General features: G+C 49.3%; 1 protein-coding gene and 2 non-coding genes across 5 annotated transcripts in view; 2 read left to right on the plus strand and 1 right to left on the minus strand.

Moving 5' to 3' along the window:
- Positions 1 to 12,145, plus strand: part of RCSD1 (RCSD domain containing 1) — a 73,460-nt gene extending 61,315 nt beyond the window's left edge. For all 3 annotated transcript variants that reach the window (XM_042925476.1, XM_042925478.1, XM_042925477.1), the window contains 3 exons: positions 162 to 365; positions 2,437 to 3,117; positions 9,119 to 12,145. In XM_042925476.1, coding sequence (XP_042781410.1) covers positions 162 to 365; positions 2,437 to 3,117; positions 9,119 to 9,151 — 918 coding nt within the window. In that variant the 3' untranslated portion in view covers positions 9,152 to 12,145. The remainder of the gene's footprint in view (positions 1 to 161; positions 366 to 2,436; positions 3,118 to 9,118) is intronic.
- Positions 12,146 to 17,161: 5,016 nt separating this feature from the next.
- TRNAP-CGG lies at positions 17,162 to 17,233 on the plus strand. The gene has a single exon. It is a non-coding gene; the product is annotated as a tRNA-Pro (tRNA).
- Positions 17,234 to 17,891: 658 nt separating this feature from the next.
- TRNAP-AGG lies at positions 17,892 to 17,963 on the minus strand. The gene has a single exon. It is a non-coding gene; the product is annotated as a tRNA-Pro (tRNA).
- Positions 17,964 to 24,963: the final 7,000 nt, after the last annotated feature.

Consider the following 24,963-nt stretch of genomic DNA (forward strand, 5'->3'; position numbering starts at 1 on the left):
TCCAGGGGTCGGACGCGATGTGACCGTGGATAATTGGTTAGGAAGTAACCCAAAAAGCCTCATGTTATGTAGTCGCAACCAGTTCCAGGCCAGGCACCCGACAGGCTCACGCAGACATACCCATCTCCCACCCATTTGAAACGTCTCACTTTTCTCGGCAGGCCAACTTGGCTTTTGATCCAGCAGCCCTGCTGCCTGGCGCCTCACCCAAGAGTCCTGGACTCAAGGCCGCGGTGTCACCATTCCAGAGCCCGCCGTCCACCCCCAGCAGCCCTGGTGTGCGGTGTCAGGCTGGCGAGCTGGAGGAGGTGCCGGTCAGCTTTGACCAGCCTCCGGAGGGCAGCCATCTGCCCTGCTACAATAAGGTAACCTCTGGGTCCGAAGCGCTGTGGCCCTGCTGGATTTTCTCTGCCCTGATGTTGTCTCGGGGAAAGGAGGACGCTTTTGAGCTGCAGTCGGAGTTGGTTTCCAGCAGAGGGGAAATTTCTTCTGTTGCTGGTGATCTGTGACTGAGATCACCCCTCTGCCTAGCCTGCCTCTCATCCCCTGTCCCAGTAGCTGTGCTGCTCGCCCAGAAAGCACAGTTGGGGAGTGGAACGCTCTATCCTTTGTGGAGAGAGGGGTGAGAATTCAGGACCGACCCCAGCTGCACAGAGAGTCGTGTCAAAAGCTGAAAATAAACGCTAAAGGCCCGATCGGTGATTGATGCAGAGGGTGGGCAGGGTCACTGGGACTCCAGAACATTCTGTTCTGGCTTGATGTTAATACTTCTAAGCGACCCAGTATGGGTTTAAATCATTCTTACTGCAGCCTGCCCGTTAAAGAACATCCAAACGGTTCCCTTTGCAAAAGGATGTACCTAGGGCCCATTTCTGTAGATGCTGCCCTGATGTGTGTGCTTCCTTTCATCAGATCCTCTGCCTGATGCCATACACAGTACGAATCAGAGATATTCTCCAATACAGCCCGTGCAGGTGTCCAGCAAATCTGGGCCAGAGCCAGGCAAGGGCCGACATAAGGGGCGTGTGACTCCAGGGAATGGCAGATGGATATAACTTTAAAGTTATAGATGGAAAGAGTGGGGTCTTTTGGGCCATTCCAGAAAACCCATCTAGGGGAAGAAAGTCAAATGTGTAGAAACAGGTAGGACCCAGGGAAACAAACTGGCGCTAAGGCTTGAGTCTGCTGGCTGGGGATAGGTTGGAGATCCTCCAGCCCAGAGAGAGACCCCTGACGGCAGAGAGGAATCCAGGGGTGAGCCTTGTCTCTTCATAAGGTGCTCTCTAGGGAGGCTAGGGAGTCGGGGCAGGGAGGGAGGCACTGCCCCCAGGTTGTAATACTGGAGGCTTTAGCCTTCTGACAGCAGCAGAGTGAGGCAAGGTTATTCCTGAACCCTCTGATCATGAGGGCCGGGCGGAGCCTTGATAGCTTGTAGGGCTGGCAGCACCAGGGTCTCAGGAAAGGGCCTAGGAAGCCCTTTTAAACCAAGTATTGACTCCAAATTTCTGAGAAGGAACTAGAATTGACAAATAGCCAAAATGTAAGCCAGTGGGAAAAATCAGATTTGAGGTTTATAAAAATAAGATTTCATCTACATATAAAGACTTAAATAAGGACACATCACATGAATAAAGTAGGGCATCCAAATAAACATTTCCGTTGAAGTTATGGCCAAGTCCAGTGGGCCTACGTGAGGCCTGAGTGATTCCCAGAGAGGAGAGGATCTTCAGGCAGCTCCGTTGGACGCTTCTAAGGCATGGCTTCTGCTCACGGTGGACCTGGTTCCTGGAAAGCAAAGGCATCTAGCTGCTCAGCTTTCCTGGCATTAGCCAGTGCTGCAGAGGGCCAGGAGGGCCACGCCGGGGAAGGGGGTGAAGCTAGTCACCAGCTGTCCAGCGGTGTGCCCATGAGGTCCCAGAGCAAGGCCAGGCCATCAGCAGGCCCTTAACCCTCTCCTCTGTTGGGTTCACCTTTGCCAAAGTATAATTTCCTGAACGCTAAAACGTGACCCTTACTCACAAGAGAGAGAGATTTTATTCAGCTTGTCAATTTAGATGGTAAAGCTCATTCAGAGAACAAACAACTGGTTATTTATAGGCAATTGAAGAAACAGATGTTAGAATCAAATTGCTAAGTTAGACATGAAACTGATGAACGTTTCACAGGATAATAAAATTGGAGGTTATCCTTTTTAGTGGAGGGAAAGCATTTGCGTTTTCATGAGACAAAAACCTATGGGTTACCATGTGCTTTCACGACCCCCCTGGGGCCCTAGCCAGTGATACACAGCACACAGGGTACATTCTCCTGGAAAATCAAATGACCCTTTGACAGCTGGCTGACAGAGCGGTGCTTTGGACGTTGAAGGAACATGCCGTCCTCCTCTTGGCCTTTTTTTACAGGCTTCATATAATTTTTCTTCACCTGTTCTTCCAGGTGCGGACGAGGGGCTCGATAAAAAGGCGCCCTCCCTCCAGGCGATTCCGAAGGTCTCAGTCAGACTGTGGGGACCTGGGAGGTTTCAGGCCCCCCGAGTCATCCCAGGAGAATGGTGCCAAGGAAGAGAATGGGGATGAGGTGTTCCCATCCAAGAGCAAGGCCCCGGGGTCCCCGCCGCCCAGTGAGAAGCCGGTGGGGGAGCTGGGGTCCCAGGAGAAGCCTCCTCTGAGGAGGATGTCCAGCAGGACGGAGAAGCAGGAGGAGAAGGGCAGGGCCCCGGGGGAAGCCCAGCATCACCAGGAGGCTGTGGGGGGCTCTGAAGAGGAGGCCGGCACCCGTCCAGCCAAGGAGGAGGCCGTTCAGCCAGCCCCGGCCTCCAACCCGGAGGCAGCGAACGGGTGCAGGAGCCCCACAGAAGAAAAACCAGCCGGGGAACAGACAGGAAAGTCTGCAGAGGTGAAGGAGGAGAGGGCAGAAAATGAAGAGGGTGAGCCTGGGCAGAGTTGCCAAGACACAAAGGGGCTGGCGGAGGGAGCTGCGGGGGAGGCCCCACCGAGCCCCTCTGGAGGAGTGGAGGGCGGCCACAGCTTTGAGCAGGGGAGAGGCGAGGAAAAGGACGAAGAGGGGGCCGTTCTGGAGCCAGGCTGCAACCCCAGCGATGAGGCCCCCAAGACAGAGGTGAGTGGCCGGCGTGTTCCCCTGAGGAGGCAGGGCCGGGGCCAGCGTGTGCCTGCTCACACTTCCTCGCAGATGAGCTCAAGTGTGCAGAAACACAGGCACTGGGTTGAGACAAGTTGTGGCAAATGTGAGGGGACAGAGGGACAAGAAAGGAGGCCCGTGCTGTCTCCACCTTCCTGCCCATTCGGAGGTCTGTTTTGCTGTGGGTGTGTGTGGAGACCGAGGTGACTGAGTCAGGGCCCTGGGCCCAGCTCCCTGCCGGAGGGGCTCAGAGATGAAGGGGGTGCACCTTCCCCATCAACTCGGCTAGTGTGGGGGACCAGCAGCTCTTTAGGGCACTCTGAAGAAGGCGGAATGTGGCAGTGGGCAGGGAGTTGTCTCGGGGAAGCTCGAAGCACAAGCAAAGGAGAAAGTGTGTGTGTTTAGATCATCTACTCGTGGCTAAAATTACTCACCTCCTGTATTCAATACCTAGGGCTGCCATAACAAATTCCACAGACTTGGGAACTTAAAACCATAGAAATTTTATTTTCTCACAATTCTGGAGGTGTGGGCAGTGTTGGTTCCCTCTGGAGGCTCGGAGGGAAAGTCTGTCCCGAGCCGGTTCCCTAACTTCTGATGGCCGCTGGCACCCCCGGCCCCTCCTCGCCTCTCCCAGCATCTGGCAGCCGTCAGCAATCCTCGGCATTCCCTGGCTTGTAGACCCGTCACTCTAATCTCTGCCTCTGTCTTCATGGGGTCTTTCCCTGGCTCTATGCATCCCCAACCCCCCTCATTTCTCTCAGAAGGACACCAGGCATTGGATGTAGGACCCACCCTAAATCCAGAATCATTTTGAGGTCTTTAATTACATCTGCAAAGATCCCAGTTTCAAGTAAGTCCACATTCACAGGTACCGGGGGCTAGGATTGGACATATCTCTGGGTGTGCATCCCACTACGCCTCCCCATCCCCTGTCCCACGATATCCCAGTGCACTCAGAGTAAATCCAAACCCTTTGTGAGGCCCTGCTGCTCTCAGGTGCCCCTGATCCTTCCCCTCACTGTGCTTTAGCCACATCAGTGGTCATTTGGTTCTTCAACTATACCAAGCTCACTCCCTGCTCAGAGCTCTGTCCCGGTTGTCCCCCACTTGGGACGCTTCCCACCCATCCTTCGGATGTCCCTCGGGCCTGTCTTGACCACTCGGCTACTCTCATCCACTGTTCCACTTTGCCATCATGGTGTGTATCACTATTTGACACACTCTTACTTATTTTCTTATCATCTCTCTCTACTTTTTCCCCATCACTGATCCCCAGCTTTTGCCACTAAACCCAGAACATTGTAGTTCTTAAAAAGTATATGTGTTGAGTGAATGAACGAATTTTTAAAAAGGAGAAAACTGCTTGACCCAAAAGAAATCATCTCTAATGATAGAACTAGACGTATCAGAGGGGTTGATGTGTTTGGGGGCAGGGGAACTCACCAGGGACCCTCACGTTATTCCCACTCAAGAGAGAAGGTGTGAGTCCCAAAGACTCTTGAGGTATGACTAAGACCCCTCTGGCTGGGCTGTTAGACAAAGATGCTTCACGTTTCTTTAACACCGCCCATTATAGATGCATGATCTGATCCTGTCACCTGGAGACCTCCACCAGGTGTCCAGAACGCAAACACGTGCCTCGGATACGGACTTTTTTTTTTAATGTTTGTTTATTTTTGAGAGAGAGTGTGTGTAAGCAGGTTGAAGGGCAGAGAGAAAGGGACAGAGGATCCAAAGCAGGCTCCGCACTGACAGCAGAGAGCCCGATGTGGGGCTCGAACTCACGAACCGTGTGATCACGAACTAAGCCAAAGTCGGACACCCAACCGACTGAGCCACCTCGGTGCCCCTCAGATCCTCACTTCTTTTTGACGATGAAGCCACTGAGTCCACGTGGCCACCTGCCAGTGGCTGCTGCCTCTGATTTTCAGGCTAGGAGGCGCCTGTCTTCCCAGGAGAGCTTCCCCTCTCACTGGCAGCATCTTCTAGTCTTGAAGGGTTAGGAAGTCACCCTGGTGGAAAAGCTTCAGGGAGGTCTCAGGTAGAGAAGGCTTCCTGCAGAAGCTCTGGGAGCTTTGGGACAGGCTCACCTGGACCTCTCGGGTCACTTGTATCTGACAGCCCTGGGGAGGGAGCCGGATGCCCGCACCCTCACGAGCGCTCTGCTTCCAAACCCAGGCCCAGGTCCCAAAGAGTAGCTCCCCACCCCCCACCTCTCTGTCCTTCTCCCCCTCCTGACCTGTCACCTGTCACAGAGGCACAACACTTTGACACCCTTCCTCCAACCTCCTGGTTTTCGAGAGGAAGGAGCCGAAGCTCCAGGAGGGGACATGACCTTGTCCAAGGTCACAGAGCTCAGTGTTGACATGACGGACATGGGCTCTAGTCATCAGAATAAGCTACATCACACAGCATCTCTGCACATCCGCGGATTCCTGTATCCCGGGAGGCGTGTCGACTCCCATCCTCTTTGTCCCTCTCAATAATGACGACAGATAAAGAGATGAACAAAGACAAGATGGGAATAAATGTGATTCTTCCCAGGGACGGCAGCCCTATGTGAGGCACAGAGGACGGAGCGACTCCTTCAAGAGAGAGCAGGGGAAGGCCACCTAAGGCCCGAGGCATCGGCGCTGTGGAGGGTTAACCGCCTGTGACCCAGCCCCTCACAAGTATTTTAACATTTGGTGCTTAAAGAATGAGCCATTCCGGGAACTCCAGTCCTGGAACAGGCTGGCTATATCAAATCACAACACGGGCTTCTGTGTACAGGCAAAGCACCCCCGGAAAGAGGGCACCGAGTAAGATCTGGCTCCCACACTGTAAATAAACTGAACAAGTGGTTCTCAGATGCTTGTTACGTACCCAGTACCGTGTAGGGCGCTCAGGTGATGCCAGAGATAAATTTACCCCGAGGACGACACTCAGGATGTTTGACATCACATTCAAGACTTCATAGGACCGACAAGTGTGGCTTCCTCGCTGCCTGGTTCCACTGCTTTTCCCGGGCATTCTCCTTGATCTCTCAGTATTTGATTCGAAATTCCTTTCTCCCTCAGCTGATGAGATACCACCTTCTCCTGGGCCTCCCCTGCCTTTAGAACTCTGTTTACTTTTCCCTCCTGGTTAAGTGGGCAGGTCTCCGAGCCTCAGTTCTTGGCCTGTCTCTCCTCACTTGGGAACACACTCCTGTGCTTTCCCTCTTCAGCCCCTCCCTTAGCACCTGTCCTACACTGAGAACTCAGGGGGGTCACAGGGACCAGGTCCATGGCTGGCACTTCAGTGCTATCCTGCACCTTCATTGCCCTCATTTATTTTGTTTTATTTTATTTTTTATTTATTTTTAATTTTTTTTTTAACGTTTATTTATTTTTGAGACAGAGAGAGACAGAGCATGAGCAGGGGAGGGGCAGAGAGAGAGGGAGACACAGAATCCGAAACAGGCTCCAGGCTCTGAGCTGTCAGCACAGAGCCCGACACGGGGCTCGAACTCACGGACCGCGAGATCATGACCTGAGCCGAAGTCGGACGCTCAGCCGACTGAGCCACCCAGGCGCCCCAATTATTTTTTTATTTTAGAGAGAGACAGTGCATGTGGGTGGGGGAGAGGGGCAGAGGGAAAGAATCATAAGCAAGCTCCTCGCCAAGGCTCGATCCCACAACCCTGGGGTCATGACCTGAGCCGAAATCAGGAGTCGGACGCTCAACTGACTGAGCCACCCGGGTGCCCCCTTCATTGCCCTCTTCCCACTGACCTCCTCTCTCTCTAATCTGCAAAGCTAAGCCACCGTCGCACCACCTTCTTTGCTGAGACTCGTGCGTGTCACTGTGCAATTCACACGGCCATGCTGCCTGGATCTATTAGGAACTCTTACCAACCGGGCTGAGCCAGTCTTCACCCACATTCCTCAGTTACTCCTCCCCCAGCCCCTCCTGCTCTGCAGACGACCTCACCTCCTAGGTGACTGAAAGGAAGAGCAGCTGGGGCGCTCCCTGCCTCAGACCCTCAGCGTGTGAATCCGAGAACAGGTCCCTACTTGCTCAGACGAACCCCCATCTGCTGTGATCTGGCTTCCCCAAATGCCAGTTGCTGGACATTTTTACAGGACGCTTGTAGTGTGTGTCTGTGCATTTTAAGTGAGGGGTTACACTGGGGATTTCATCCATCCATGTATTCTTCCAGGTTTCTAGCCCCTCACTAGCTCACCCGCTTCTGCCTACAGACCTGCTCTGATCTGCCCAGTCCTAAAGAAATAGCCCCCAAGTCTGCCCCTCCCCTATCGCTCTGTCTCCCTCTCATTTGCTTCCCCTTGTGGTCGTGCTCTGAACTAAGAATTGAAGCTCTAAGTGCCACCAAAGACTGGTCATCCTCACCTCTGCCAAGGGGCTGACGCTGGCAACCTGCCCCGGATGCCACCTCCCTCCCACCAGTGTCTGTCAGCACTGGGCCACCCAGCCAGCCTCCCTCCCTCCCCCTCCTAAAGAAGAGCTGCCACATTCTGTCCTCAGCCCCGGCTCCCACACTCTAGCTGTTGTGTTTTGTGACTGACCCCTGAGGTTGGGCCTCACCACCAGCCACTGGGCCGCTCCTGACTGCTTAGCACCAGCCTGGCCTGTGTCCCAACCCCACACGGACAGGGCACTGTGCTCGGATGCCTGCCAGCCCCTCACACCCAGAACCAAACTCCTCCTGCTTGCTGTGTCTTTACTTGTATTCTACTGGAAGCCAAAGGGTTCTACTGGTTTCCTTTGTTCTCTTTAAGCATTTCTGCTGATGAGGTACTTAATTTCTCCCACCTCCCTACCTAATCATCTGGGTCTCAGGGAGTTTCCCATTTGGTGCCTTCTGCTGTCCCTCCATCTCCGCCGTGGCCCCAGCTCTGCCCTTCTTGTCTCTGCAGTCACAACCCACTCCGAACAGAATCCCCTGGTCTCCAGACCCGCCGCGTACACGAGCACCAAGCTCATCATCCCGAAAATGCCACCTCCGTGGCTACTCTCCTACCGCAAAACCTTTGATCCCACTTGAGTTCACCCTCCTCAGCATGCTGAACTCCCCTCATCCATTCCCTTTCCCCTGTGATGGCGCAGGACTCCAGCCGGCCCGCAGCACCCTGCATTCCACAAGATGCGATGCATCCTCCGCCCCCCACCAGAAACGCCTGCACCCCCAACCGAGGTGACCTTCACTGCTACCTGGAAATCCTCCCACTGAATCTCGGCCTTCCATAGGCCTTCCCCGACCGCCCCAAGGACAGACACCCCCAGAGACTCAGGCGCCTCCACACACTCAGTATAGTCCATTGGCGGGGGCAACGGCACATGCTACCTGATGCCTCGGGTGCGTTCATAAATGTCTCTTTCCCAGCCGGAGAACTCACGGTGGTAAGGCCAGCTCATCCCAGAGGGAGCTAAAACTTATACTTTTGGATAGTGTTGAATAAATAGCTATTTTCCTGTCCTTTTACTAAGTATCCACCTTCTCTTTTCGATTCCTTCTGTTCTTGTTGCACTTTTATGCCACCAAAGATCTTGGAGCAGCGTAATAGGAAGATGAAATTCAGTGGGGTGAGGTAGTGGCTAAGAAGCTAGGGCAGGAAGCACATGGGAAGTCAGGTGTCAGGGAACAGGCAATGTCACCTAGTAGTTGAGGGCTCAAGCTCTGGTCCTTGGTTTTGAATCCTGACTCCATTACTTCCTAGCTGTGTGACCTAGAAGTCACTTGACCTTTCTGTGCCTTAATTGCCCCACCTGTAGAACAGGGCTAATAGAAGTACCTAACTCCTGTCGCTTTTGTGAGGAATAAATGGGTTGATGCATGTAAAAAAAAAAAAAAAAATACATCAAGCACATAGCGTTATTATTACCGTCACTTCTACTGGTGGTACAATTATTGCTCGATCTGGCATCCCCAAGATGTGCTGAGGATTTTCCCCACCGTCTCTTCCTAACTCCTTCTTTCCTCCTCTGTTCACAGGATGACACTCCTGTCCAGGACACTAAAATGTGAAGAGCTCCTTGTGCCTAGTGATGCAGCTGCTGGAGACCTCTCTTTAGAAGTAGCAGCGAGAGTAGTAGCAGCAAATGAAGCCAAAGCAGAATTTCGTGGTGGGTCGGAGGCAGCCTGAAGACAGAGCGTGTTATTTCCGGGTCTCCACGCTGAACGTCCCCTTGCAGACAGAGATCCGGCAGAGGGCAGCAGCCTTTTATCAGCCTGAGTTTGTGTCACTTACTGGACTTGGTTAAAAGCAGACAAACAAAAATTATTTAAAACAATTTACTGTGGTCACAACTCCCAGGAATACTGGTCAGCTGCGGGGTCTGAATCCTATCCACACCCACCTGTCCCTGCGGCTGACGTCGGAACTGGATTCTGATTTATCTAATCAGATTTTGTTTGTGTAAAGCGATAGCCTTTTTACTGTTCTGACAAGTTTTTATGATTCTCAGATGTAAGTAAGAACTAATTTCAGACCGGCTAGGAACAAAAGAAAATAGTGTCGCTGGAAATATAAATCCTGTAAGTTACAGAAGACCTTACATTGTATCAAGACCCGGAGACAGCCTCTCAGCTTCATCCAAATTTGAACTGGCCAGCCAGTTTTTAATCCTTGGACTGGAAAGAGATACTTACTGCAACATTAAAAAAATAGGTATCTGTTCCATCCAGAGGGAGCTTTTACTTTTGGGTAGTTTTCTAGTTGTTGGTACACCGGGAGGTGACAGGCTTAGCCGTCCCTCTTCTGCCGAGGGGGAGGGGGGAGGAGGCGGAGGCAGGGAGCAAACCTCATGGAGAAGCAGATGTCAAGAGGTTTCACGGCTCCGTGCGCTGCATTTGCTGTGTGCAGAGCAAGGATTCCTTAACGATGCCTGCCCTCTGGGCCTGGAGGGATGAGATTTGCACTTCCAGGAGGAGATCTTGAGCATGGAGTAGATCTTTCCTGGGAGGTGCTTAGAGCATCATATTTTGAAAGGTACAAAACTAGAACATCCTTCCTAGATTCCCTGGGAAGCTGCTCTGGAATCAAAGCCCGGGCTCTCTTTCCAGACTCAGGAGGAGGGTTGGGTCTTCAGTCTGTTCTCACTGGGTAGCTTTCGCTTTAATGTTCTTTGTGGAAAGTGCAGGGGCTTTGCAAGGAACAGGGGCCTGACTACCCGTTCCTTGACTAATACCCTCCTCCCCTCTTGATGCACTCGTGCCCAAAGAGGTCAATCCACATAAATGTTTAATCTTTAGGGTTGGTTCTTACTCAGGTTCGAGTATTTCAGTGTCTCGTTGTGCTGATGAGGTAGGTGGGCAGTCGTTTTTCTGGAGGCCTGTTAGACCACCTCCTACCCTGACTCAGAAAATAGTCCTCCAGATAAAGGGCCTTATGTCACTGCCGGTACCTCTATGTTTTCATCCTGTTACAGTTTTCCTAATGCCAGAATAGTGTTAATACTTGGGATATATATTTTTTCAAAACTATTTTTAAATACATGCATCTTCTAAAACTTGTAACATAGTCAAGCCCAATATTAGAAGTTTTATGTTTTCGCAGAATTTTGGGAGATGTGTGTTTCAGTTAATTTGAGGTCTATATAATGTATATCTGTCCATCCAATCATCTATCTATCTATCATCAACAGAGATGTATACCCCCCCCCCCCGCAAACGATTATATATGTCTTTGGGTTATTTCTACACGCACGCATATTCAGCCCAGAGTTCAGTGAATGTGTGCATGATTATGAGCATGTGTGACATAAAGGGGACATCTGCCACTTCCCTTGACTTGAAAAAGGACTGGAACAGAAAGCACGGGATGTAGATGTGAAGATGAAACTATTTTTCGTCTGGGGCGGCTACACCTTACAGCAGCAGGTGAGTAAGGAGCAATACAAAATGACGGGAATGGGACACGGAAGGAGCAGGCGTGATGGGGTCAGCATACCTGTCTGTCTGCCTGGGCCCCTATTAGTCACATTGCTGAACCTCTTTTGTGAGAAAGCAGAGACCCTATTCCCAGAGGTTGTCATTAGTGATGGGGGCTCTCAGCAGGGAGTTCACAAAGTGCAGGGACCTCAGAACCCCGGGTCCCGCCACAGGCTAGGCCAGCCGGTTATCCCTCTCCTCTCCCGAAACAACTCTGATTATGTGTTGCATTTGCAGATCTGGGGTCTCCAAGTTGAGGATCAAAGGAATCTAGGGCTGTCTTAGATAGCTCCAGGTCCTTACCGGGCCAGGAAGATTGTGTTTCCTTCGGGCTTCCTAATAGGCTTGAAAGAAAACACCGATTCTTCACAGCTACAAGGCGAAAGAAAGGGGGCAGAGTCCCTCCTCCTGTACCTCTGTCATCCAGCTTGAATTTTAAACTGTATCCTCCCTTTCTCCAGAAACGGAGCAAGGAAAAAACCCCGGATGCTTTGAAAGGATGTGCCCGTGTTTAATAGGGGGCTGTGACACTGTTTCAGTTGCATGTGGAACCAGATAACCAGATGACCACAAGAAGCCCCGGGGTCTGAGCCCTCCACTCTCCTCATGAGGTCACCCTGAACCACGTTGGTTTGGGCCTGTGATCAGTAGACTAGACAGTAAATATATGTCCAATAAAAGGAAGAAACTAGTGGACAGGCAATCGGTTCATCATCTTCTTTTGATTAAATACTTGAGGGAGTGTAATAGTTTAGTTGAATGAATGAGGACCTTCAGTTGCTAATGAAAGAAGCCCAACTCAGATTGGCTGATGAAAACCAAAACTATATGAATCAACCTCTCTCTCCCTCTCTCCCCCTGCCTTTCTCTCTCCCTCTCTCCCCCTGCCTTTCTCTCTCTCTCTACCTATATACTGAGTAACCTACAAATCCATGGATAGGCCTAAATACAACACTCAGTATCAGAAACCTCTCATTCTTGGTCTCTGCTTTCCTCTGTGTTGGCCATATTCCCAACCAGGCTCTTCACAGCCTGCAAACCAATTGGAAAAAGCAGATTCTTTTCGATAACATGGGGGGGGGGGGGGGGGGGGGGGAGGAAATCCTGCAAAGGTTTTCTATAGGCCCCTGTGGATCACATGTTCCTAGCTGAACCAGTCTTTGTGACCAAGGAGATGCAGAGTTCAGATTGGCCAGGCCTGGGTCACATGACACCACCACCCTGACCCCCTGCCAGGAGCTAAGGGTCAATCCTGTGCAATCTGCAAGGACTGTGAATGGGAACAACGGAGCTCAAATGGGGTGCTGTTACCAAAGGGAATTATGCTGGGTAGGCAAACACACACACGCCAGATGCGTCCAACAGGGAAATCCCAGATACACCAAACTACTATTCCATTGTTTACTAAAGAATTAAATTTGTTTTAATCAACTTGATGCTCTATGGACCAGGTAAAAATAGTATGAATAGAATGCTTCTATATGATGTGTGACCAGATGACTTCTGAAGATACCAAGACCACTGAGCAAAATGCAAGCGCTACTCAAATAAAATGGAATTTCTTTTCATAAGCCACCAGTGAAAATGAGTCTCATAATTTCATGAAATAATGTGTTGCTTGTCCAGAGCTAACCTGGAGCTCCATGAGGGTAAAGATGATGTCTGTATCGTTCTTCATTGTGTATAGTGCCTCATGCGTTATAGGTGCTCAATAAATATTTGTTAAGTAATGAATGATTGAACTGATTTCAGAGCTGGAGTAGGATTATTTTCAACATCTATCGCTACCCAACACCTCCCTTATCTGATACCAGATGCCTGAAATGTCATAATTAGCCCCTGATCCCACTGGCTTCGGTCTTCTTCCCCAATCAAAACGCATGTCCTGAGAGAAGGAATAGTTTAAGTCTCCTTTGTCATCCCAGCCTGGGTTGAGTTGGTTTTTGAGATCCTCCCCAGATGGGGTTGAAAAAAAGAGCAAGGTATAGAAAAGTCTAGGGGCAGGAGACACACTTCTCTCACCTCCCAGTATTGCTTGGGGTAACCCAGGTTCCCCCTCAGTCCAGTGAGGTCCCGACCCCAGAGATTATGGTTGCTGAGAAGACGTTTATTCCAGCTCTGCCCTCAAATCTCACAAAGCTGTGGGAATTCCGGAGAGGCTCCACCGTGGTCAAATGGGGCAGGAAACCGTGGTTCTTTGAGACCCCACAGAGGAGGAGGAGACAACGAGTATGTTTCATGTTTCTCAGTGAAAAGGGAGCCACCAGGGCAAAACCATCCCCCTCAAAAACAGAAGCAAAAAGGCTTCTTATTCCTTCTAATCCTGGCAAGTTGTGGGCTTCTCTGTGGGAGCTGCAACACCCTGGTCCTCGCATTGCCAGGGAGATGCCAGGAGGGGCACATGATACAGAAGGAAGGGGTCAAAATGAGCAAGAGTCCCCTGGGTACTCCCATAAGTAATGACTCTGGCCCTTCATGGTGTAGTTTTACATACAGATTTCAGGAAAGTACTTGAATTTAGGCAAACCTGTCACGTCAATTATCACACTTCTCAACTGTCTCTTTTTTAAAGGATGAGTGGACTGGATTGTACTGGAATGTACTGGAATTGTCTGGAATGTACCAGCATTCAGAACAAGACTCTAGGATGATTATATATGGCTGGTACTCAAAATAATAGGACTTCCAACACTGATCACTCCTATCAGACTATCTAAGGAAGCCGCAGGTGCGGCATGGTGCCGGGCACGTCCCCATCACAGCTGCCCCTGGCCCCTCAGGGGTGACAGTCACTCACTGACCACCTCTGGAAGCAGCTGGCATGAAAAAGCAAAGGCCCTGCTTTGCATTGCCTCTGATTCTGTATCTCCTGTCTTCCACCAAGCACAAAGAAAGTTTTAAGCACTCTGTGTTCCTTTGTGATTTCAAGATACTCATTATCCTTATTTTTTTCCTCATTATAAAAGCAGTACAACTTTATTTTAAACAACTTGTGGAGGAAAAGAAAAATAAGCAAAAAATTGTAATTCCTCTACTTAGAAATCACTAGTGTTAAGATTTTATGGATTTTTCTAGTTTTTAAATCTGTGTATATATATGTGTGTATGTATATATATATACATACACACATATATATATTTGTTTTGTTTTAATTCTTGGTTGTAACAAAATTAAGATCTTACGATATGTAATCGTCTTTCTTCCTTGTCACACACCATCATGAACAATCACACTTGTTGCCCATGGAAACCGTGCACTTCTGTCCTCTTCTCCCCAGCCAGTAACTTCCAGAGCAAGACCAAGTGTGTATGAAACAGAAGGAAAATAAGATGCGCTGGTGGAAATGGTGTTCTGGCAGAACGTAGTTCTTGTCACAATCTAGACCTTGGACTTCTATCCCCTCTAGGACTTCGTGCACTCTCAAAGCTTAAATCGAGTGAAAACTTGGGAGAGAAAACACTCAGGCCGAGGCAGCTCCAAAGATTCATTTCTGATGATCCAGGGACTGCAAAATCCAGAGGAAGGCATGAGATAAACCTCAGAAAAAGAGTCACCGAGGGGAAACCACATCAAAACCCAGAGATGTGTTTAGTAAAAAGTAGCTGAAGCTACTATGGGATATTGGACTGGAGCCTGGAAAAAGACACGCATGTGCGAGCAGATTCAAGTTTCTGTTTGGATCGGGACATGGCCTGCAGTGGTGAAGCAGATCTGCCAGTGGTGACAACTGCGGTGGCCTGAGAGGCAGTTGGTGCCTAACCTCACAGGCAGCAAACAAGGCTCGGCACCCAGTGGAGAGTCCAGTCCCGGGGGCCGAGTGAGCAGGAAGGTCCCTCTGAATGGCGGAGCCGTATGATTAAGTTGTATTCTCATTTCCAAAGAGTAACCACATCATGGCAGAACCAACTCTGCACCGCGGAGGTCTAGATTGTGTCCGAATTCAGTGGCACACAACCATTAATCATAAAATAGGAACCTAAGTGATGTTTAAAGCCGTTCACAGTTTCAAGGCTGACATCCTCCCAGCGTTATTCTAATCATCTCTTAATGGACCTTCTCTAATCTCCCCATCTTCCTCTCGTGCATCTGACCCCAAGTCAAAGGTATCTTTCTTCCGTCGGACTCCTAACGTTACCGTCATTCTCAAAAAGCCTTGATGCCCCCAAATCCCTTAAGTAAAATTAAAACATCAAAGCACAGGTTTCAAAGTTCTCCAAGAACCACCAGTCCCCTTCTTCCACGCCAGTTTCCACCTTACTTGCTAACCAGCCAAGCTAAGCTCATTGGCATGGAATTGCCTCAAGAGCCGGAGAAGTCGTCAAAGGACAAAAACGGTCACCTCCTTTGACCATGTCACTTCAGGAAATCACCTAGAAATCTGGAAAAGGGCAGATGCGTCAGTCAAGTCACATTTACATGGATGAAATGTTGGACACCACTTACGGTCCCTTACAGAAGAAGGAGATCATGCTGCATTGTCTCGCTGGAGCCCTCTGAAGTCACGGCAGACAGCTTAAGGGATGAGAAAGCAAGCGTGGGAAATTCAACAACAACCTTGAGAGCGGGGACACCGGCAGAGGCAGGAGAGGCCTCCAGCCTTACCTCCCATGGCACCTGGCGAGGGGAAGGAATGAGCCCCAGGAGGGGGCTCCAGCTCAGGCAGGGCACAGTGAGCCCAGCGAAGGCACCGTCTCAAGGAGAGGGCAAAGCGGATCGCTCAGGACTCTGCTGAGAGCTCCTCCCGCCCCGCGGTCACCCCTGAACCCACCGCACCCCGAACCTGTCCTCAAACTACGAAGGAGTTCGAAGCTCTGAAACCTCGGCTCAGGAGGAGGAGGGTAACCTCAGACAAGGAGAGGGTGTCGTTAAAAGTTTGACCTGCCATCAGAGCAAATAGAGGGCTTGGCCGGGCTGCCCTCCTCCGCCACGTCCTCGGGCAGGGCTCTGGGATCACTACGGGGCCAGATTCGGTTATGAAAAAGGTTTTTTAGTTTTGCTCTCTGCTTTGAGGGCTTTTCACTTGTGTCCCTCCGCCCCCGCCAAGGGCGTGAGCTCAGGTCCTGACCTTCAGTCACTGAGAGACACCCCAAGAGCCCGCTGGCCTCAGGAGGAAGGGAGAGGCGAAGAGCAGAGAAGCTGGGGGAAGCGGGGAGCTTCCAAAAGGTGAAGGGGCAAGAACACTGACCCCTCGGGAGAGCTGACAGCTACGGAGCAACGGCTGCCACGGACCCCGACTCAAAGGAAGCTTGGGGTCCTGAACCTGGCCCTCCGCAGCCCTGGGAAGAGGCGGGCGCCGGGGGCGGGGCGCCGGGGGCGGGGCGCCGGGGGCGGGGCGCCGGGGGCGGGGCGCCGGGGGCGGGGCGCCGGGGGCGGGGCGCCGGGGGCGGGGCGCCGGGGGCGGGGCGCCGGGGGCGGGGCGCCGGGGGCGGGGCGCCGGGGGCGGGCGAGTCGAGGCCCCGCCCTCCCGCAGCAGGGGGCGCCCGGGCCGGAAGTCCTCTAGGCCCCTGCAGCCGTCTAGGCGCCTCTCGCCTCCGCCCCACCTGCCGCCCCTTCCGAAGCCTTTCTAGCCCACCGCCCCGAGCGAGCTACCTGGCGTGTGGCGCCTTCGTTCCCTTTGCAAAGGGAGACCCGTAGTGCCTACGGGCGGGACGTGGCGAACATCCTGCGAGCTCCGTACCTGCAAGATCCCATAAGCAGCACTGGGAAAGTTAGCTCTTAACCCTCCTCCGGGGTTTCTTCCGCGCCCGCTCCGCCCGCCTGCTTTCAGCAGCGGGCTGCCGTCCGAGGGGGCGGACGGGAGGCTGAGCCAGGCGCGACGGTCCCCTCGCGCCCAGCGAGCGCTGACGGCGGCGAGACGCTGCGCGGCCGGCACCCCGCGGGGCCCCGCACCCTCCCAGCCGCGGCCTCCGCGCCCGCCGCCACGCCGTGTGCAGCGTAGACCCGGGCGCTGGGTGGTCTAGCTGAGGCGAGAGGGGTTCCGAGGCCCACCGCTGCGGGTGCACGGTCCAGGCGGTGGGAGAAAGGTCGCAGGTCGGGTCGGCGGGAAAGGCGACGAGAGGCGGGGCGAGGCTGAAGGGAGGCGCCGGGAACCGCTCTGCCGAGAGTGGCTCGTTGGTCTAGGGGTATGATTCTCGCTTCGGGTGCGAGAGGTCCCGGGTTCAAATCCCGGACGAGCCCAGGCTTTTCTTTCTTTCCCTCCGCACTTTACCCTTTCATTCTTTTTTCCTTACTCACACTTATATGAAACAGAGTGCTCTGGTCCCTTGAGCTCGAATGTTGATTCCCCCAATTTTGCGAAGGAAGAAATCGAATGGGATCCATTCGTACCAAATGGCCACGGTGCGTCGGAGAGCAAGGGGGAGAACCGCTGTACCCTTACAGCACGCGCGCTGGGAAAGAGAGGCGCCTGGTGCAGAGTCCTGGTCCCCCCAACACCCCCGCCGCACGTGGGCAGGGCGCCGAGCACTGGCCGGTCGGCGAGAAGGGGCGCGCCGTCCACCTGCCGACGCCCAGCACCCGGCCCGCGGCTGGACGGGCGCGGGATGGGGCGTGGTTAAACCACACCTGCGGGCAACCGAGAACGGAACTCTGCGTCCCTTGCCCACGCGCGCGACTCGGGAACTGGCCGGGGTAGGGACAGCGTTTCCAAAGTGTTAAAATGTTTTCAAACTTTTACGTTTTCACGTTGTCTTTTCATGGTATCGGGTGTAATGTTCAAAAAAAAAACAAAAACAAAAACCTCAATTTCGAGTTTTGCACCAACATGTGTTTATTGCGTGTATTGCTCTAAGAGTCAGAAAGTTTTTAATTCATCAAGGAAGTTTTTTAAAAAGGAGGGCTCGTCCGGGATTTGAACCCGGGACCTCTCGCACCCTAAGCGAGAATCATACCCCTAGACCAACGAGCCGATGTAATCTCCGGCTGCCTGCTATACTAAAGGAAGGGAAAGATACTTATTCTGGCGCCCCCAAGTGGTTATTTACATATTGTGTCTCCAGCGTTCGTATGGTTTTGTGTTCCAGAGTTTTCTATTTTCCTTTTTAACTTTTTATCTTCGAGAATCCGACACAGAAGAAAACAAACGGTCTCGTTACCAGCGTAATATTTACCTCTTATTTCGAAAACCATAAGTCTGTTTATATTCATCGCTAAAAGATCGCAGTGTGTCTGTTGCAATGTCCCTGTGGCAGGAAAATCCTAGACACTTTCCCTTACCGTGTTCTGGACCTTGCGCTTTCTAATAATAGTAAAATTGTCGGTTTCAGGACTACCTTTTATCCTAGGGTTCAAAATGCCACCTTTCCAAGCCTTGTGAATTCCCATTGTGTTTTTACTCAAACTATTCTCTTCAGCTGGAAAATCTCTTTCCTTTCGGATAAATCCCAAGCTCTGACCTTCCCGGAGAGATCCTGTAACATATTAAAATCAACTGTATGTGGCATATAACTGGGGTGCAGTCTTGTCTCCTCTAATCATGATTTCTTGGAGGACAAGATGCCAACACCAACACTGAAATCTGTATAACTGGCAACCAATTGTGTAATTCATTATAACTGGTGTCCGATCGTCCCAGTATCTTTTATGGCTTGACTTGCTTACTATATTTTAAATTCTTAAATATTTAGTATTTAAACTTATGCCAACAGAGCTGGTGCTCAGTAATTGGCGAACTGGTTTCAAGTTCCTTAACAATACAAATCTTGGTAAACTGTCTCTCTAACAAATAACAAACCAGATCGGCAACAACAAGCGGAAGGATGGCTACCCTAAATAGACCTCTTCATTTGTTTTATTTCATATCAGTGCATTCATTCATCTGATTGCTCAACAAACAGTACAATACTATGTACCAGACACTGAATGGTCAACTTTCTTCCTATGGTTTTTGATTTTATTAAAGCCCCAGGACAGGACCCATGGGCAGGAAGAGCCGCCAAGAAGTTTCTATTTCTCATGAGAATGAGGAGCTAAAAATTATGACTTGTGAGATAAACTACTGTCGCCACTTCAGATTTCTGAAAACGTCAGTTTCTACAGTTCCTAAGGTGTCTCTGTGCTCTCCTCTCCCGCTTGAATTTGCTATAGTTATTACTGTTTTCAGGGTTTTTTTTTTCTTACTCCTACTGCACTCCAGGGATTGCAAAACAGTTTATCTATTACTCTTCAGGCTCCATCGGAGTATCTCACTTGCCTCTCACAACGATGCAGGAAGACCGACAGTAACAAAACTTCAGAATATCGATTGCCTAACCCACAGTGATAAATATCTGTGTCCTGGTGAAGGAACACCTGTGACCTGTGACCCTCTGCAAGGGACATTCTTCCCTTGTAGGTTTCTGTGAAGCAGAAGTGGGGTCCAGGGAGGCAGAGGATCTTAAGGAGCATTTTCTCCCCATCACAGTGAATGAAGAAGCCTGGCGACATGTACTTCTACAGTCAACCTCTCTCTAAGGACCCCCATTATTCTTGTTACCCCAATTTGGTGCCCAGAAATATCATAGACACTAGAACTCTAATTTTCAGTGTTTTCTAGCAAAAAATGCAACCCTTCTGAATTAAGCCGTCCTGGCAATAGAAATGTCAATGAAATTGATTCAGCTTCAGGCAAATCTTTTTCATGGTGGCCTGGGATTCATCTTTGACTCTGACATCTATTTGTGAATAATCCGATTCTCAGTGTTCCAGAAACCTCTTGCTATCGCGACCCACAGATCACAGTGTTCCAATGCCTCTAGCAACAGATCTTAAAAGACAAGGAGGGAAAGGACGCCAGTGAGAATACGGGAGGTGGGGGAAGATTCTGCCACAATCACAAATAGCTGTGTGAAATTTTGGTGTCTGTCACCCTCTTCCTAATTTCTCCCATTAATTCCAGCCCTAGAAAATTCAGTCTGTATATATTTGCCAGCACTAGATGCTCCTGAGTGCCCCTTATCTTTTTTTTTTTTTTTTAAGTGTATTTATTGAGAGGGGGAGAGAGAGAGAGAGAGAGAGAGAGCGAGCAGGGCAGGGACAGAGAGAGAGGGAGAGAGAGAATCCCAAGCAGGCTCCACACCAGCAGCATTGACCCCGACGCAGGGCTCTAACTCATGAACGTGAGATCATGACTTGCACCAAAACCAAGAATCAGACACTTAACCGGCTGAGCCACCCAGGCGCCCCACAACTGCATTTTTTGTGCACTGCATGGAAAAGGAAGTCTGTGAGCTGATGGGCCTGTGTAAATAACTGTTATCAGAAGGCCTCTGTGCATGACTTTTTCTTATTATTGATTTTGTGGGGAAAGTTCTCCCCCAAGGAGCCCCTTCTTTTCAGAGGCAGTCATCCATTAAAAGGATCTTTCTGACTTGATTGGAAGTCCTCAGTGGATTCTGATCGTATTGCCTGGACTGCTTGAGCTGGTGAAGGGAAGTTTCTAGGAGGAGGAAAGCGGTATGGGAAGACAAGGAGGTTTGTTGAGTGAGGATCACGGGCGGCTAACCAATAATGATTGGAATCCAAAGGTTTTGGGTTTGTTTTCCCATTTACTTTCTACAGCAGGATCAGAAACCACAGTGTAAGGGCTGTGGCTCAAACAACCTCGCATGATTGTTTTTTTCTTTGTAACTTCACTAGATCAATTTAATGAGCATTCACCGATCTCTTCATCCGACAAATATAATGCAGACATAAATTGCATAGGGAGGGTTTGCGACTTGAATGGGTGGTAAGCATAGGCCTCTTTGAGAAGATAACATGGCAGCAAAGGCTAGAAGGTCAGGAAGGTGTGAGGCAGGTCCGTATCTGGAAGAACCAACTGGGTAGCAGGGGATAAGCCAGTGCCAACACCCTGAGACCTGAGTGTACCTGAAATGTTCCAGAAATAGCAATGGGGAGAGTGTGGCTAAGAGGAGGGGAGCAAGAGTGAGAGTAATAGGAGACGAGTGTTGCTGTGTGCCAGGCTCTGTCTGAAGGCCCTGGGAAAACATGGAACCGTATGGCTAGTCCCTCGTGTCCCTAGAGGGGGACCATTTTATATGGGAGACAGACAGGTAAGTAGATAATAGCAAGCAAGTGCTGATATGATACTAGTTAACATGTATTGAGAACGTACCGCCCAATACATTACTCCCATGTGTGTTTGCAAAGACCCTGAGAGAGGAATCCTATACTAAAACCTAAAGACGATGCGTTAGAAATCAGAAGGAGTACAGAGCTGTACCGGATGGCAGTGGTCAAGTGCACACAGGGCGGCGTAGGTATTACAGACCGCGGGAAACCTTTCTAGAGGAACTCACCCTCCACTTATAGTCTGAAAGACGAGAAGATAAACTTTGACCGTCAAGGGACAGAGGGAGGCCTGAAGCCTGAGGAAGCAGCGAGAACAGAGCCCTGCGGGCGTGAAGGGGCAGGGCTGGAGCCGAAGGCAGGTTCGGATTGCACGACTGGAGTGTGGGCTGGAGGGCACAGGGCAGGGGCTCACAAACGCAGTCTGCAGGGATGTGCATGCCGGCCAAGGTGCTTGGGCTTCATGCTTAGGGCAATAAGGAGCCGATGAAAGGCTCTAGAAAGGATGTGAATGGGAAATTCATTCTGTCCGCTTTCAGGTGGAGGCCAGCCCCCTGCGAAACAACTCACAGTGGAGGTGTTCTCGTTTGTTCTCTCTGGCCTGGTTTTCCTACCTGTGGGGGGTGCACACGGGCTTTGGGGGACCGGAGAGAATGCCAAGGCACGCGGGGAGAAGCTGGCTGGGGCTTGAAGCTAGGGAAGAAGGGAGGGGGGCTGCTGTGCTCCAGTCCGGGGGTGGCCAAATCCGGGTGTCATCCAGGAGTCCCAGCAACTAGTGCTCAGATAGACAAGCCCTCTGACTTTTCCAAGCAGGTGATGTCTCAGAGGTCGTTTTTCCCGTGTACTGTAGAGCACCTCACCGCCACGGCAGCCTCTCAGGCTCCATGTAGCCCTTCTGCGGCTTCCCCGGGTGAGACCTCGATATCTAATTGCCTTCTGGTTGCCCATGGTGTGTTCTCGGCATTTTAAGCTATGTCCAAGGCCCAGCTCGTTAGCCGTCCTCACAGACCAGTTTCTTTTCCTTGGCTTTTATTTTATATATATATACATATAAATATATATATATATACACATATATATATATGTATATATATATATTTATATGTATGTATGTGTATATACACATATACATATATATTTATATATATATATAAATATATTTATATATTTACATATGTATATATAAATATATTTATATATTTATATATGTATATGTGTATATATATTTATTTACATATATATGTATATATGTATATATTTATATATAAATATTATATATTTATATATAAATATTATATATTTATATTTATAAATATATATATATTTATATATATTTACATATATATGTATATGTATATATATTTACATATATATAAATTTCTTTATTTTTTATAAAAATTTTAATTTATTTATTTATGTTCATTTATATATTTATTCATAAATTATTTATTTATATACATTTATTTGTATATATATTTATATAAATGTATCTGTATATATGAATTTATTTATTTATATTTTATTTATATTATATGTATATTTATATCTATATTTATATGTATATTTATATGTATATTATTTGTATATATGAATTTACTTATTTATTTATTTATTTACATCCAAGTTAGGAGTAGATTCCTAAATGCCCCTTACCCATGTAGCCCACCCCCGCCTCCCACAACCCCTCCAGCGACCCTCTGTTTGTTCTCTATATTTAAGAGTCTTTTATGTTTTGTCCTCCTGCCTGTTTTTATATTATTTTTGCTTCCCTTACCTTATGTTCATCTGCTTTGAATCTTGAATTCCTCATATGAGTGAAGTCATATGATATTTGTCTTTCTCTGACTAATTTCACTTAGCGCAATACCCTCTAGGTCCATCCATGAAGTTGCAAATGGCAAGATTTCATTCTTTTTTGATTGCCGAGTAATACTCCAGTGTATATATATCCCACATCTTCTTTATCCATTCATCAGTTGATGGAAATTTGGGCTCTCTCCATACTTTGGCTATTGTCGATAGTGCTGCTATAAACACGGGGGTGCATGTGTCCCTTCGAAGCAGCACACCTGTATCCCTTGGATAAATGCCTAGTAGAGCAATTTCTGGGTCATAGGGTAGTTCTATGTTTAATTTTTTGAGGAACTGCCATACTGTTTTCCAGAGTGGCCACACCAGTTTGCATTCCCACCAGCAGTGCAAAACAGACCCTCTTTCTTCGCATCCTCGCCATCATCTGTTGTTGCCTGAGTTGTTAATGCTAGCTATTCCAACAGGTGTGAGGTGGTATCTCATTGTGGTTTTGATTTGTATTCCCTGATGGTGAGCGATGTGGAGCATTTTTGCATGTGTCGGTTGGCCATCTGATGTCTTCTTTGGAGAAGTGTCTATTCATGTCTTTTGCGCATTTCTTCACTGGATTATTCGTTTTTTGGGTGTTGAGTTTGATAAGTTCTTTATAGATTTTGGACACTAACCCTTTATCTGATATGTCATTTGCAAATATCTTCTCCCATTCTGTCGGTTGCCTTTTGGTTTTGCTTTGTTTCCTTTGCTGTGCAGAAGCCTTTTATTTTAATGAGGTCCCAATAGTTCATTTTTGCTTTTGTTTCCCTTGCCTCCAGAGACGTGTTAAGAAGTTGCTGTGGCCAAGGTCAAAGAGGTTTTTTGCCTAATTGCTCCTCGAGGATTTTGATGGCTTTCTGTCTTACATGTAGGTCTTTCATCCATTTTGAGTTTATTTTTGTGTAGGGTGTAAGAAAGTGGTCCAGGTTCATTTTTCTGCATGTTGCTGTTCAGTTTTCCCAGCACCACTTGCTGAAGAGACTGTCTTTATTCCATTGGATACTCTTTCCTGCTTTGTCAAAGATTACTTGGCCATACATTTGTGGGTCCATTTCTGGGTTCTCTATTCTGTTCCATTGATCTGAGTGTCTTTGTGCCAGTACCATACTGTCTCGATGATTACAGCTTTGTAATACAGCTTGAAGTCTAGGATTGTGATGCCTCCAGCTTTGGTTTTCTTTTTCAAGATTGCTTTGGCTATTCGGGGTCTTTTCTGGTTCCATACAAATTATAGGATTGCTTGTTCTAGCTCTGTGAAGAATGCTGGTGTTATTTTGATAGGGATTGCTATTTTGTACATATTTTAAAAGTTCATTTACCTATTTTGAGAGAGACAGAGACAGAGACAGAGAGCGCAAGCAGGGGAGGGGCAGAGAGAGAATCCCAAGCAGGCTCTGCACTCAGTCCCAATCCCAAGAGTCAGACACTTAACCAACTGAGCCACCCAGGAGCCCCTCTTCCTCGGCTCTTAGTTTTGGTTGCCTGGTTATCACCATTCTTTACTCAGGCCAAAAACTAGAGGTTACACCTGTCTTTCTGGATTCTTTTCTATTGATTAGACTTCCCATCCAATTGATCCCCAGCCCTGTCACCATCTCCCTGAAATGCTTCTCCACTCCTTGTCTTCCCCTCTACCTCTCTTCCCACTCACCTGGTCTGCTGCAGTGGTCACCCTCCTAAAACACAGGCTTGAACTTGTCCTTCCCCCTTTACCTCTCCCCACTGCCTGTGCAATAAAGACAACCTAGGGCTCTTCAAAAGATGACCACAGCCTACTTTTCCAGCATTCTCTTTCCCTCACTCCTCTGAAGTTCCAAACCATGCAGGATTTACTATTTCTTGCACCTGGTACTGTTTTCCTGTTTCTGAGTTTGCTTTTCCTGCCACTTTCTGGTGAACCTGTACTCATCGTTTAAAGTTCATCTCAAATGCTACATCCTCTGTGCATCTATCTTTCCCACACATCTCTTGGGCCAGTGGTTCTCAGAAGGGGAAGGTATGTGTGTTGAGGTACA

The sequence above is a fragment of the Panthera leo genome, chromosome F3 (assembly GCF_018350215.1).
Source record: "Panthera leo isolate Ple1 chromosome F3, P.leo_Ple1_pat1.1, whole genome shotgun sequence".
Taxonomy (NCBI): Eukaryota; Metazoa; Chordata; class Mammalia; order Carnivora; family Felidae; genus Panthera; species Panthera leo.